General features: G+C 34.7%; 1 protein-coding gene across 1 annotated transcript; it reads left to right on the forward strand.

Moving 5' to 3' along the window:
- Positions 1–1014: 1014 nt before the first annotated feature.
- On the forward strand, positions 1015–10146 carry LOC132736156 (uncharacterized; the record flags this gene model as incomplete). The annotated part of the gene is made up of 4 exons (XM_060723237.1): positions 1015–1299; positions 8570–8842; positions 9663–9905; positions 9977–10146. Coding segments are annotated over 4 exons (971 nt in total), but the record flags the coding sequence as incomplete, so codon positions are not given.
- Positions 10147–14607: the final 4461 nt, after the last annotated feature.

The following is a 14607-nucleotide window of genomic DNA, read 5'->3' on the forward strand; positions in this document are numbered from 1 at the left end:
ATTTTCAAAATTCATTCGGATTAGGATAAATAAATGTCATTTCAGTGCCGTAAAATACAATAGAAAACGTGACAATTCAGTGTTTATTAATTGTTTATATAGATCTGTGTAGAAAATTCTGAAAGGGCTTGACCATTTTCATTTTAATATACTTAAATATAAAGAAAAAGTAAGTTTTAAAATAAGTGACGTCTAATAAAATGTTAATAAAAGGGATCGTACCTCGGACCTCTCATACATTAGGTAATCACTTAACCGACTTTGCTATTGCGGATGTTACGAGAACCTACATTAAGGTAGTGGGAGTTTTCTAAACGTTAGCTATATACTCCATATTAATTCTCGTAAAATAAACGGACAAGACCGAAGTAGGATCGAATATTTAAATGAGTGCTATAATGTATTCATAATTGACAGGTCAATAAAATCAGACTTATACTATATAGCGTATGTAAACATACGGGTATGTCTGCCAATCAACACTATATTGACTGATTTAACCTGTGTTTACAAATATTTACTTTCATTATATTTATTATAGCGTGTCACTCATGACTATCATGCTTTTGTCATGCAAATCTAATTTAATTTGTTTTTTCACTCACGGTAAACCATTATGTAGGTTAACTTTGTCAATGTGTATTTTTTTGTTTGTTTTACATTGGTTAATTGTTGTTTGCATGAGCACATTTAGATGTTTCATTACTGTCCCCACGTTAATTACCAATACAATGTTTTAAAAATTTTTTCATTTTTTTTTCCATTTAATAAAAAGTTTTTAGCACCCTTAGGGTTATTAAAATAATTTTTATTTTTTGGGCTTATTCAATACAATAAAAAATTTTAAATAAAAATTTTTCACTTAAAATGAAAAAATTAAACAATGCTTACTTGAAGATTATAATAATGTACTTTGTTCTGATGTTAAAAGTATATGATCCTTGAATAGGTCATTATAATGCTGTAGAACTATTAACATCGCATTTTTCAATGTGTTATTTTTCATATTTGTAGGGCCTCCGTCACAGCCTCGAATTATGAACGATAGTTTTCCATTTCTAGAAGGTCAGACAGGAAAGAGTATTTATTGTACCTCATCTGACTATGGAAATCCTTTAGCTACAGCGACATGGACCGCACAATATGGAACACCTGATAGTGCTGATACAAGGAAACTAACGTTACCTAACCTTACGTATCAAGTTGATAGAAGTCCTGTAAAATGTCAGTTGAAGAATTTATATACACAGAGGAAAAGTCTTCAGATCCAGTCTAAACAACTTCTATTACAAGTAGAATGTAAGAATGTTTTCATGACTTTTTTGGTATTGATTTAAAACCAATACATAGATGTTTGTTTTAATAACTACAATTTATGTTTGACTAGCTAGATTGAGTCAATGCGTACTTTTATTATATCATCCTTTAATGATAACCACAAAAAAACATAATCTTAAAATGCTGAAATAACTAGCCCTGTGCTAAATTGGAAAAATATTATGAATTCGTTTTTTTTTTTTTTGTAAAGAACGATCAATTGAAAATACTTTTTGCAGAAATTGATTTAAAAAAAAAACGGTAAAAGTAATTTATTTATTGATACTCTAAATATGCAAAGAAAACCAGGAAAGTTCTGGAATCGGGGCGTCTTTCTGTATCTGTAATTGCACTTTCCTCCAAAATCTAAAGGAATTCGCCCATATAGGCAACCGGTGGCGAGTATAGATAAACGCAAATACACACACATTCCTAGCTGCAGTCGAACGTTCAGCAGTGGGACATGGGCGACGGTGGTCGGTCTTCCTATTTGTTTTTTTTTTATTCTTCTTATTTTTGCTTCTGTAGTGTACAGCTCTGGTTTCGTTCAAATTATGTGTAAACAAATGCTCGAAATAAATCAGAGCATCCCGGCTGTTATTCATATAGACTGGGACTTAATCGATTGTAAGTAGTTCTATTGTTTGGCCATATTGACCGGAGACATCTGAATAGTAAGCAACCTTTTGTCGTTAATAATCGGATTACTCAGTGAACCATACGAATCTGATGTATGATTAAACGCTTTATGTATTACTAGTATAATACTTGACGTATTAGCCTCAATGGCAAGATGCAATGCTGTCAATTTTATATAGCTTGAAATTTCGAAATATTACAAACATTTTTTACATATTTTCTTTAATAATTATTTATTATCTTTTGCAAAAGTATGTTTTTATGCATATTACCTCATTGTACGACTTCACTTATTGAAATAACAAAACTTAGAAATTAGAAAAAACTAAAGGATATAAGTTAAACTTTACTTTGGTTGCACATAATTTAAAGATCTACACAAAAACTTTAATCTAAGATACAAACTGGAAATTCCGCATCACTAGGTCACAATCCTCCGTAACAAGAGCTGTCGGTAGGACAGAAACGCTCGACTATTCTTAGTGCTTAATAGTAAAAAAACCTCGATAATGTAAGCTTTTTAAAGTTAACACAAGGGCAACATTTTTCTTTAAATCCATGTTATAGGCCTTGAAGAGAGTCCTATTATGCTCATAAAGAAGAGTATAAAATTTCAATTTGTTTCAAAGTCAGATGTCAATGTCAGTGAAAATATCTTAGGAGGCATGCAAACTTAAATGTAAATTCTAAGTTGAAAAAGGGGCATTATTCTGTCAAATGCTTGAAACAGTTACCTCCTCCTGTCTACAGGTTGGGGTCATGATGGTGGGGTCATGATGGTGAACAAGTGTTAAAAACTCCAAAGCCATAAGTCAATGGACTTTGAAAATATTGAGGTATTACAAAAACTTTAACGTAAATTCTAAGTCGAAAATGGGGAAAAGCTGTCAAAATGCTTGATACAGTTATCTCCTCCTGTCTACAGGTTGGGGTTATGATGGTGAACAAGTGTGCGAAGTTTCAAAGCCATATGTCAATGGACTTTGAAAATATTTGAGGTTTTACAAAATCTTTAACCTAAATTCTAAGTCGAAAAAGGGACATTATTCAGGGATGCCAATTTTCTGGATTCCGCGGATTTCGAGGTCCTTGAACCTCTTTAAGAACGATGTAAATCCGAGGAGATTTTTTTTATGGGGTGGAGGGGAGGGGGGTCTCTTTCGCCGAGTTTGCTACCGTCTATTGTCCGCCGATTGTAAATGTTTAGACTGTACCGTAAATATTTAGACCGTACCGCTTTTCAGGTATGTTCAGTTATTGTCGCTATTATAGTAAGCCAATGAACGATAGTGTTAAATATACCGACCAATTGTAGCGTCATTCTGTAGTGGAAGAAAGCAAAACAAAATGTCGGCCGATTAGCAAGAAAAATATTTTTTGAATAATGGCAGCAACTAACTCCAACAACGCTTCGAAGATCAAAGACTGTGACAAAAATGTTAAAAATAAGTTTAATTTGAAATGGTTAGAAAACACAGTAAATGTGAATTTCTGATCAACCGAGACAACCGTCCGCTTTGGTGACGATTTCGTCAAAATAAAATATTCCTGGACAAGCTTCGTGTCAACAAATCAACATTCCATCCTAGCTACCATAAAATCGATTGCCTTCACATAAAATTTACAACGATTTGAACAGCGAATATGTTTTATATTATACTACTGCTAGACTGTCGAACAAAGTCAAAGCGTAAAAGCGACATTTAAAGATATGAACTACATGTAGGTGTATTTACATATTCACGGTAAAAATGTCATAAGTGCAATCAGTGCCGCAAAAAACCCCGGAAAGAACTTACGGGAAAGACAATTTCATATCATATATTATTGATAATTCTATGATATAACAATTCGTAAAAATGGCTAACATATTTTTGTGCCCCCACTTTAGTGGCGGGCATTTAGGATTTACCCTTTCCCTCCTCCATCCTCGTCGGTCCGCCGTCCTTTTTTCCCCGGCCGTCCTCTCTTTTGTTTTGCACGTAACCCCAAAAAAACATTTTGACCCGAGTCATGAAAATTTTCAAAAGTGATCACATGTGAAAAATTTTTGGGACCTGGTATTTGTCTGGATATTTTTTGTATTTTTAGAGTTTTTTGCCCTTACTTAGTAAAAATTTTTTCAATTTTCAAAGCTCGCATGTAACTCAAAAATATTTGACCTGAGTCATAAAATTTACAGGAATTTTTATCAGTGTGTAGTTGTGCCCTAGGGGAATTTGTCTGGATAGTTTTAGTATTTTTAGAGTTATTGCCCTTGATTTAGTAAAATTTTGCAATTTTCAACTTGTGACGCATGTAACTCAAAATGTATTTGACCTAGAGTCATGAAACTTTACAGGAATGTTGATCATCATGTGTAGTTGTGCACCTGGGTATCTGTCTGGATGTATTGAGTATTTTTAGAGTTACTGCCCTTGACTTAGTAAAATTTTGCAATTTTCAACCTGTGTCGCATGTAACTCAAAAAGTATTTGACAAAGAGTCATGAAACTTTACAGGAATATTGATTAGCATGTGTAGTTGTGCACCTGGGTATTTTCGTCTGGATTTATTGAGTATTTTTAGAGTTATTGCCCTTGACTTAGTAAAATTTTGCAATGTTCAACTTGTGTCGCATGTAACTCAAAATGGATTTGACATAGAGTCATTAAACCTTATGGGAAGGTTGCTCAGCATATTTAGTTTTGCACCTGGGGTTTCGCTTGTGGATTTATCCAGTATTTGTAGAGTTATTTCCCTTGACTTAGTAAAAACTGTTTCTTAATGTTGTTATTTGTTCCTTGAGTGCTTGAGTTAGAATCGACCAACTTTACAGGAATAATGATCAACATCACTAAATTACAGGAATAATGATTCACATCACTGTGAAGCTATGAACCTGGGACTTTGCATGTGGATTTTTTTTGTTTTGTTAGAGTTTTTGCCCTTGACTTACAGTAGTATAAATTTGCAATTTTCAACTTTGGGTTTGCTTGTTGATTTATTCAGTATTTGTAAAGTTCTTGCCTTTTACTTAGTAAAAGATTTTTAGTTTTCAAAAAAATATTTGACCTAGAGTGATAAGACTGACAGAACAGTGGCGCGGTGGGGGCACCCGTGTCGTATGGACACATTTCTAGTTTTCCATAGATTTATAAAGAATTACGGATAAGATCATTTCATTTGAGTATATTTACCTTGCGAAATTTTCCAGTTCGCTATTCATTGCAAATATCGCGACATTTCATTTTTGATAATCAAACACCCTCATAACAATCGGAATGATCGGCTATTATCGCCGACGAAAAGGGCCGAGAAGTTGAAATTGCCCTTTCACAAAATCTGATTTCATTCCATAAGGGCGTCGCGCTCCGGCGCGGACGCCAACAAAGGAAGGTGATGAAAAGCATGTTTTATTTTTAAATATAATTATTATTCAACAAGTGTGTAAACGCTGTCAATAATTGTATTTTTACATTTAAATGATTGGATAATACAATTTATCTGTATGTCTCTTTTTAAATGTAAAATTATGTCTGAAAATATTTGTCAAACTATTTCGCGACATGCATCATCATGGTAGTGATTGTAATTTGCACATTAAAGTTAAATATTCGCCTTTATTATCTTATTTTGTAAATAACCATTTTTCATTTGTGTTTTTGAAGGTTATGCCAAATGTTTGTTGCTAGATGCCATCAAAATGCTAGCATAAGTATCATACATGGTCGATTTCTTTCTTCGGTTAGCTGACATCGAACCGCTATTGTTTTGATGTTGGACCGATGTAGGCAATAGATATCGGGCCTATATCGTTAAGATATCAGCCCGATATTGTGCTGCCAATGTCGGGCCAACATCATTCCTATTTGCAGCCGAGGTTAAATCCGACATTGGGCCGTCATAGGAAACCATGTCGGTTTGATGTCAGGCCGATAAAGAATGTTTGCTGGGAAATTAGTAATGCGCTAATTTTATAGTTCTACTGTACGTGAATTGAATCTTAAAAACACAATGTTCCGTTTAATCATTTAATGTTTCTTGCTCAGTGGAATACCACAAATAATATATTAAATATGCACAGGTTATCCTGACGTTGACAAATAGATATTAAAAACAGTAACAAATATTTCTAGTGGAAAGCCACAGTGTTATCTCTTCGAAATCCAAAATCTGACTGTCAAAATTTTCTTTTACAATATTTCTAAAAATGGTTTCGTTTTACAGCTTTGTCTCTTAAATAACAAACTGACCAATCAGGTTCCAATACAAAATAAGGTAACAAAGCAACATGATGTTTTTAACAATACTCATAACCTGAACATTTTATCAGTCAGAAGGTTTAACAACTTATTAAGTACAGACAGCTTAATTGACTTTATCAGCAATATATAATAAAAACATTTAGCACAATTTTTTGGACGAAGAGGAAAAGCCATATTTAATCTTCCGGCTATATAACATCTGTTATCAAAACATATAATATTTGTAACTTAACATATTTGAAATTTCACACATTGTTTTGAAAATATGACCTTTTCAGAAAAATAATTACATTTATACGTCTTTGTGTTTAAAAGAAAATAACATGCATATTTATTTATTTTTCGTAAAAGAATTTCATCGTTTTTCGGCTGCACAACATAAAGACCAACTAAAATTGTTTATTTTTCTTTATTAATTGGATACAATCCATTTTATTTATGTTTTGTAGAAATGAAATTATACTTAGGATCAAGACCAACTGAACTTGAATTTGTAACTGAATTATATATAAAGCATAAAATTGTGCTATTTCAAAAGATTGAGGTATGGATCTAAGGACTTTCAGTCCAACATTATGATCAATGCTAGATCTGCAAATGCAACAATAAATAAGAAATAAAATGAATGTTAAGCTTTGACCTCTTAGTGTGACCTTGACCCTGGAGGTAGGGGTCCAGGTGTTGTGCATGACATATTGTCTTATTATTGTTACTATTTGTACCAAGTATTTTCAAAATCCGTTGAACTATGAAAAAGTTATAGATGGGACACAAAATATACCCTCTAACAGACTGTTAATCTTTGACCTCTTAGTGTGAAAGTGGAGGTAGGGACCCATGTTTTGGGCCTTACATATCGTCTGATTATTGTGATTATTTGTGCAAAATATTTTTAAAATCCCTTGATCTATGAAAAAGTTATGGACTTGACACACAATATACCCTATAATAGAATATGTAAATCTTTGACCTTTACATGTGACCTTGACCTTGGAGATAGGGACACTGGTGTTACACATGACATATTATCTTATCATTGTGACTGTTTGTGCCAAGTACTTTTAAAATCGCTTGATCTATGAAGAAGTTATGGACGGGACACAAAATATATTATATAACAGACTCTATTAAGTTTTGACTTCTAAATGTGACCTTGACATTGGAGGTAGGGGTGCAGGTGTTGTACTTGACATATCGTCTATTATTGTGACTATTTGTGCCAAGTTATTTCAAAATCTTTTGAACTATGAAGAAGTTCTATATCGGACACAATATATACCCTTTAACAGACTATGTTACTTTTTGACCTCGAAATGTGACCTTGACCTTGGAGGTAGGAATGCAGGTGTTGCGCATGACACATCGTCTTATTATAGTGACTATTTGTACCAATTATTTTTAAAATCCTTTGATAATTGAAAAAGTTATGGACCGGACACAAAATAGACATATACCCTCAAATAGGCAATGTCGACCTTGAATGAGCAAGTGCAACCTTGACCCTGCAGGTAGGGGTGTGGTTGTTGCGCACGACACATCGTCTTATCATAACTAACATTTTGCCAAGTTATTTCAAATTCCTTTGATAAATGACAAAGTTATGGACCGGACACGAAATATACCCTGTAACAGACTATGTTAATCTTTGACCTCCAAGTTTGACCCTGACCTTGAAGGTAGGTGACGGGTTGTTGCTCATGACACATCTTCTCATTATTGTGAGCAATTGTGGCAAGTATTTACAAAATCCCTTCAAAGTTAAAAAAAGTTATGGACCGGACACGACGTATACCCTCAAATAGACAATGTTGACCTTTGTTGAGCAAGTGCGACCTTGACCCTGGAGGTAGGGGTCTGGTTGTTGCGCATGTCACGTCGTCCTATTATAACAAACATTTGTGCCAAGTTATTTCAGATTCCTTTAATAAATGACAACGTTATGGACCGGACACGAAAGTGCCACGGAAAGACGTTCCAACATTTTCGCTTTAGGGGCTATTTTCTTTGTTATCTTAAGAGCTACTAGCCCCTAAACCCTTTGATCACGGAATGAACCTATTGTTCTCTTTTGTTCTCTTTACTGTTATATAGCTCCTAAACCCAAAATGTTTGCTCGGACAGACGGACGGACGGAAAGACGGACAGACGGACGGAGCCCATTTCTATATCCCCCTTTTTTCTTCGAGAAGGCGGGGGACAAATATATATAGAAGATTTACATCATTTTTCGTTTTAAATTGGATACAGAACTTTCAATTTGTGTCAGAGTTTTGTAAAAATGAAATTACTCCTAGTGTATATACCAGTCTAAACAGATATAAATCATATAGTTTTAATCTGACACATAATCTATGTATAAAATGCAGATTCTCCAAGAATTCAGATATTGGTGGAAAGTAAACAAGTCAATACTACAACAAAACATGAGGGTCAAACTTTGTCAGCTACATGCATTGCTACTGGTAACCCTAACCCAGTTGTAAACTGGGTAAGACAACCGTCTAGAGGTCCTACTTTGTCATTTGATGATATAGGTAGAACAGATCATGGGAAATACACTTGTAGAGCTATAGCAACATCAACGCATTATCCAAGTCATAACTTTGTGACAGAAGAAGAATTCAATGTCATTGTTAACTGTAAGTTATTAGTTAAATCAAAAAAGTATGCAGTCTTTTTCTATTGAATGTTATACAAAAATACTGTCATTTTATCCAACATTTATTAAACTCCCTTATGGGCCCCACAGATTACGGACGCAGCTAGCAGCGACTAGGGTTTATTCATCGCGAAGCTGTAGCGACAAGAATACACATGTGTTAATAATCAAGTATTTATATATATATCAAAAGAATTGTGTGTGTGTGTGTGTGTGTGTGCGTGTGCGTGTGCGTGTGTGTGTGTGTGTGTGCGTGCGTGCGTGCGTGCGTGCGTGTGTGTGTGTGTGTGTTTGTCAACATCTATCTGTTGAAAAAGGATTAAACAATCATGGAAATGAGAGAACTATAAGTGTGCACTTAATGTTATAATAATATCTATAAATTCGTAATGATAATAAGACGATTATGAATTTAAAATACTAGTTATTATCTAAGAGTCGTTTCAGTTTGAATGCATACCACGTTTTTGACGACATGTAGACTATTTTGTTTAAAAGATAGCACATAGCATGTTACACTAGACTGATATAAAAATTATGAACTTGTTGAATTGAATTCCACTTTTCACAAGTAAAATTAAACTGGCTTGTTGAATTGTATACCACTTTTCCCAAGCACTGCTGATATTTATATCTTGCGGAAACGACTACAACGTTTCCTTTGCTTTTTGAAATGGACATAACATTTCTAAAGTGATTTGTGATAAACAAGTGCAAACCATCACATATTATAACGTTGCAATTTATCACAAAAGGAAACGTAATATTTCCTTTGAATTCATTAAAGGCTCAATTTGCAGACGGCCAGGGCGGATGTGACGTTGGCCAAGACCTATTACAGAACATATACGAGAGATTAATTCAGATGGGAAACAGAACTGCTACTTCAGCTAGCCCCCTAGATAACCAGGTCAGCATGCAAACGTTTGCACGATCTTTGCAAACACTGACCAGTTCAATTGAAGCTATGAAACAGGATATCACTGAGATAAAATCAGGCGCACCTGCGAACCAATCAGCAGAATGTGCTGCTAAGCGGCCTCGTATTTCCCGGGATAGCGATTGTTCCTCGGATGAACAAGACCTGGTGAATTCATATTTGGATACCTAACAGGAAGAGATCCATCGAGGGACAGTTCGGAATGGTGGGATATTGACGACCATTTTCTCGATAGCGAGGAAACAAGTGATGAAATTTCACCGGAACTTGCCCAGCTAACAAACAAAATACTACGGTCAAGGCCCAAGGAGGAACAATCCAAAAGTTTAACAACAAAACACTAAAGACCGAAAAATGTAGAAAACCTCCAGATACCGAAAGTTAACGAGCAATTGTGGAGACAATTCAAGCGCGATACGAAATCTTTTGATTTCGCCATGCAGCGGTCACATTTGTCCCTTTGCCAGGCTATAGTTCCAGTTCTCAAAACGATGGAACTTTTCAAGAAACAAAATGTTTTACCAGAGTTCAAGGAGTTCACTGGTGATGCATACGAGATTCTATCCAAGGCGGTAATTAGTTCAAATGAAGCACGAAAAGAGAGAATAAAGCGGGACTTACTTACGAGTCATATCGACCACTGTGCACGAACCAGTCATCAGCAACGAAATTGTTTGGCGATAGGATTCAAGACGATATTAACTCATTGAAAGAATCCAAAACAGCCTCATGTCAATTGTCCCAAACAAGAAGCCTTTTTTGTTCAAGAGGGTAGGGGCGCAAAACCGTCAGCAGTACAACCAAGCGTTTCCCTCCCACCGATCGTGGTAGAACCAGAGCAACTACAATCAATTTCGAAACCAACGATCAATGAAAAAAAGACAAAAAATCATAAATGTAAGTGGAATTATTTTAGCACTGGAAAAGACCGTAGAAATTTTAAATCGGGGAAAACGGCGGATAAAATATCAATGTGGGAAACTATAACATCAGACAAATGGATTTTAAACACAATTAAAGGCTGTACAATTGAAGTGTCACAGATACCTAGGCAACAACATATTCCTATTCCGTTTTCTTTACAGCAGACGAGAATGCGAAAATACAAACGGAAATAAATAAATTCTTAGAAAATGGTATCATTGAGAAAGTACCTTTTTCCGAACTTGATGAATTTATATCAAATATTTTTACACGTCCTAAGAAAGACGGTTGAATAATACTTTATCTAAAAAGTTCAATGAGCAATTTATAGAAAAGGTCATTTTAAAATGGAATCCCTACAATGGGCATTGACAAACATTCGAAAAAATGGGTTTATGGCTTCAATTGACATTGCAAATTCTTACTACTCTATAAAAATCAAGGAAACTGATCGAAAACATTTTCCGTTTTTATTTAATGACGTTATGTACCAATACTCCGCATTGGTTATGGGTTATTCGTGCTCTCCTAGAATATGGACAAAATTAATGAAACCAGTTTTCTCTTACCTGCGGTCAATTGGTCACACGAGCACATATTTTATTGATGACTCATGGCTACATGCAGATACGTATCGTTCGTGTTTAGAGTAAAAATGTCCGAGATACTGTACAGTTATCAATAAATTAGGTTTAACAGTTAGTCTTTCAAAATCGGTACTCGAGCCATGCAATACAATAGTTTTCTTAGGTTTCATCTTGTGTAGCGCTTCATTGACGGTCCGATTAACAAGAGATAAAGTAGAGACTATAATTCAAGATTGCATTGATATGTTACACACTAAACGTACAACAATACGTAAATTTGCAAAACTCATTGGAAAATTAAATGCCGCGGAACCCGGGGTACAATAATTCACATAAAACCGCTCGAAAAAGTGAAAGACCGTTACCTGAAACGTCATAGGGGGAACTTTGACAGATTTATGACAGTTCCACATGCAATTTAACCATCATTAAAATGGTGGATAACAAATTTAAGGGACAGCTACAAACCAATTATTATCAAAGAACCTGATGTTATAATCTTTACCGAAAGCCATGTTCGGCATCTATAATAAAACCAAATAATCTGAAACTAAAGGATATTGGTCAATTGATGAACAAAAATCGCACATTAATGTTCTTGAATTAAGGTCATGCGAAATCGGTATATACACGTTCTTTAAACATTTAACGAACGTGCATGTCAAAATTTTCTCTGACAACACTACAAGCTGCGCGTAATTTTTAACAAATATTGGGGGGGGGAATTGACAACTTAGATAGCATAGCTAGACGTCTGTGGTATTAGTGCATTCATAAACAAATTAATATCTCGGCTTGTCATATCGCAGGAGTTTCAAATGTACATGCTGATAAACTGAGTAGATCGGGCAATGATGGCACAGAGTGGTCAATAGATCAAGATCTTTTTAATGAATTATTTAAATATTTTCCGAATATGAGTATAGATCTATTCGCTTCTAAACTAAACGCAAAAATTAAAAAGTACGTTTCTAGATATCCTGACCCTGATGCTTGGGCTACAGATGCTTTTTCATTTAAATGGTGTGATCATTAATTATATATTTTTGCTCCTTTCAGCTTACTGGGGAAAAAATTAGAAACAATAGAAGAAGATTCGACACATGCGATAATATTAGCTCCAGTATGGCCATCTCAAACATGGTTGCGAACTCTTATATCGCTGATCAAAGGTCCGTGTTATTTACTACCGAAGCCACAAAAAGTCCTATAATTAGAAGACAAAAAAGGAAAATAGTATCCTCTCACAAAAACAAGGTTGATTGCTTTCAATATATCCGAAAATCTTACGAAAACAGGGACTACCTGAATACGCTCAAGAACTTATTATTAACTCCTTGAGAGCCAGCACACGTAAGCAATATAACACGTATATTACGCAATGGTTATCTTATTGCAAGAAACAAGCAAATCCCTTTCACCCGCTTACAGTATAGTTGTACAAATCTCTAACCGATTTGTATCAACGAGGATTAAGTTACACGGCTATTAATACTGCTCGTTCAGCAATTAGCACTTTTGTAAAAATAACGGGGAAAATAAATATTCATAACGACACGATGATAAGCAGATTCATGAAAGGATTATTTAATTTAAGACCATCATTACCGAGATATAAACCAACATGGGATGTACGACCGGTATTAGAATACTTAGAAAAATTAGACACCTCTTTTTTAATGGCTTTAACCTGTAAATTGTGTATGTTATTTTTATTTTTAACTGCTCAACGCTCTCAAACTATACATGTTATCAATTTGAGTGATATTTGCTTCACTGAAAACTGTATTGTTACCAACGTTTCTCAAGTTATAAAACAAACTCGACCAGGTGTACATATTGAACCAATGAAACTTCAAATGTACAAAAATAACAAATTATGCATCGTTGAATCTATCAGACGATACATAGAACGTACAAAAACGTTAAGAAATAATGAGAGATTATTGATATCTACGATTCCACCTTATAAATCGGTTTCAAAACAAACTCTTGTCACTGTGGATAAAACTGACAATGCTTAGAGCAGGCATTCCAAATCAATTGAAACTTCATAGTACTAGAGCTGCTTCGTCTTCCTGTGCATTTCGAAAAGGAATGATATTGACAAATAAAATAAAATATGCAGGATGGAGTAATGTATCAGTATTTGCAAAATTTTATAATAAGCCATTGGTAAACAGGGAGGCAAATACATTTCAGAACAATGTTCTAGAGAGCTACTGTGCAGATTAACCAATAGACTTATGAGCATTATATTATCATATTCAAAAATGTTGTTATATATTTTCGATTGTCATAAATATATTACTACCGAGAAACAATAATTTATATTCCAGAAAAGTATGCATTATATTATTTTTTGTTCACAATATATGACAAGAAATATACTCTGAATTATCTGTGGGGCCCATAAGGGAGTTGATAAATCGAGACTTACCTTTGGAAAAGGGAAGGCGAAGGTTGATCATAATTTTATCCGTCACAAAACTCCCTTAGGGCTCACACACCCACCCACAGCCATCCCGTACTTTTCAATTTCTTATCAATATTGTGACATTATGTCTTTAAAATATGAATAAACCCTAGTCGCTGCTAGCTGCGTCCGTAATCTGTGTGAGCCCTAAGGGAGTTTTGTGTCGGATAAAATTATGATCAACCTTCGCCTTCCCATTTCCAAAGGTTAGTCTCGATTAATCAATAAATTTTTGCATCTTTGATACCAATACCTTTGGTGTTTAGGAATATTTATCACTGACGTAGATTGTATGGGTTGAAGTGATTTTTCTTATAACCAGACTTAATCAAACCGAATTGCAATGTTCCTTTATACTTTGGTTTTCATTCCAATCGAGTGATCAATATTACCAGATAACTTGCTATTTAATATTTGATTTAAAAAATAATAACGGATTATAAATCCAGAAATGTAGATGATTGGCTTTGGCTCTTAACCCATTACCCGATAAACCGGTACACGCCTTTAACGCCTTTTTCATCCCCCCTTGTCTCAAATGGTAAAAAATGCCTTATTTAGGCACCCAACACTTGTTTTTGTTTGAGAAATGTTGTTAAAAAAGTGACCATTTTGTCGGCGCCGTCCCCTATCCAAAAGATACATCAGGGGGTTGCCTTCTGTTCGGTGGTTTGAAGGGGCGGCAGTCCCCCTCATCGCCAAAAAAAAAAATTGGACCTGTGAGAGGCTAAAAAAAAGTAAAAATGACCCCAGGTTGATCATAAGGTAACGTGTGACCAACGCTAAAAAGCCTTTGTCTTTATGTCAATCCTCTGAGA

Source organism: Ruditapes philippinarum, unplaced genomic scaffold (assembly GCF_026571515.1).
Source record: "Ruditapes philippinarum isolate M1 unplaced genomic scaffold, ASM2657151v2 ctg5347_1_1_1_1, whole genome shotgun sequence".
In the NCBI taxonomy this organism is placed as follows: Eukaryota; Metazoa; Mollusca; class Bivalvia; order Venerida; family Veneridae; genus Ruditapes; species Ruditapes philippinarum.